Source organism: Scyliorhinus torazame, chromosome 3 (assembly GCF_047496885.1).
Source record: "Scyliorhinus torazame isolate Kashiwa2021f chromosome 3, sScyTor2.1, whole genome shotgun sequence".
Classification (NCBI taxonomy): Eukaryota; Metazoa; Chordata; class Chondrichthyes; order Carcharhiniformes; family Scyliorhinidae; genus Scyliorhinus; species Scyliorhinus torazame.
In genome coordinates, this window is record NC_092709.1 from 63,169,528 (window position 1) to 63,171,030 (window position 1,503).

At 50.0% G+C, this 1,503-nt stretch overlaps 1 protein-coding gene across 1 annotated transcript; it reads right to left on the bottom strand.

Annotated features, from left to right (window-relative positions):
* Positions 1-205: 205 nt before the first annotated feature.
* Positions 206-581, bottom strand: LOC140409498 (bolA-like protein 2). The gene has a single exon (XM_072497905.1). The coding sequence runs from the start codon at positions 561-563 to the stop codon at positions 300-302; it is 264 nt and encodes an 87-aa protein (XP_072354006.1). The 5' UTR covers positions 564-581; the 3' UTR covers positions 206-299.
* Positions 582-1,503: the final 922 nt, after the last annotated feature.

Here is a 1,503-nt window from a genome sequence, read left to right on the forward strand (position 1 = left end):
AACCATGTTTCAGTAATGGCCACTAAATCATAGTCACTCACGATCATTTGCACCATCAACTCATTTACCTTATTCCGAATACTACGAGCATTCAGGTAAAGTACACTTATGTTGGCTTTTTTACCTGTTTTGAATCTTTTTTTTTCAGTGAAACGACCAACATTTATTCGTAACAGATAAACAGTTTGCAGGAATGAGCACAGAGTATTGCGACAGCAGATCGCTCACTGCTAAGCGCTGGCGGGGAAGGTTGCTATCTCCGGAAGATTTCGCCGCCATCTTCGAATCCCGCTGCTCTCTCATTGCGCCTTCTCCTTTTCCCATTGTTCGGGGCTGAGTGTCATCTGCTCAAAAGCGTGAATCGTCTTCAACTCTTCTGTCAAGCACGCATTCACCAACCGGTGCCTGTGCAGGAGGGGCTTGTTTTCGAACTTCGGCGAGACCACCAACACCCTGAAACTTGTCGAGCATTTCTGCGCTGTTATGTCCTCCACTTCCACGTGGGTGGCCTCCAGGCCCTTCAGCAGCTTGTCCTTGACTAAGGCGGCGGTCGGCACATCCATCTTGCAGCGAGGGTCTCTGGGCTCTTGCTCTGGATTCCTGCTCTGGTCTCTGTCTCTCTCAGGCGGCGGGGCCGGGGGGCAGGGCGGGGCCGGATGGCGGGGCGGGGCCCCACCTGTTTTGAATCTTAACACCTCGATCAGTAACCTCTCCTAAGTTATATTTCCTCTTAACTTTTCTCCTAATTTTCCTTGTCGTTGAACCCATATCTTCATGTAACAACCTGCCACGTTGCTTACCATTAATGTTTTTATTTCCCGTTTTATTCCTTTAAGTATTACTGGGCCTATTCACTGAGCACACCTCAGTCACTGTAGCTTGTACTGTCGCCCTTTTTGATTTTTGACTATGGCTTCTCTGCCTTACATTTTCCCCCTTACTGCCTTTTGTTTCTGTCCATTTTACTACCTCCCAACTTCCTGCATCAGTTCCCACCCCCCTGCCACATTAGTTTAAACCCTCCCCAACAGCTCAAGCAAACACCCCCCACAGGACATTGGTTCCAGTCCTGCCCAGGTGCAGACCGTCCGGTTTGTACTGGTCCCACCTCCCCCAGAACCGGTTCCAATGTCCCAGGAATTTGAATCCCTCCCTCTTGCACCATCTCTCGAGCCACGCATTCATCCTATCTATCCTGACATTCCTACTCTGACTAGCTCGTGGCACTGGTAGCAATCCTGAGATTACTACATTTGAGGTCCTACTTTTTAGTTTAACTCCTAACTCCCTGAATTCAGCTTGTAGGACCTCGTCCCGTTTTTTTACCGATATCGTTGGTGCCTATGTGCGCCATGACAGCTAGCTGTTCACCCTTCCCCCCCAGAATGTCCTGCAGCCGCTCCGAGACATCCTTGACCCTTGCACCAGGGAGCCAACATACCATCCTGGAGTCTCGATTGCTTCCGCAGAACCGCCTATCTATTCCCTTTACGATTGAGTCCC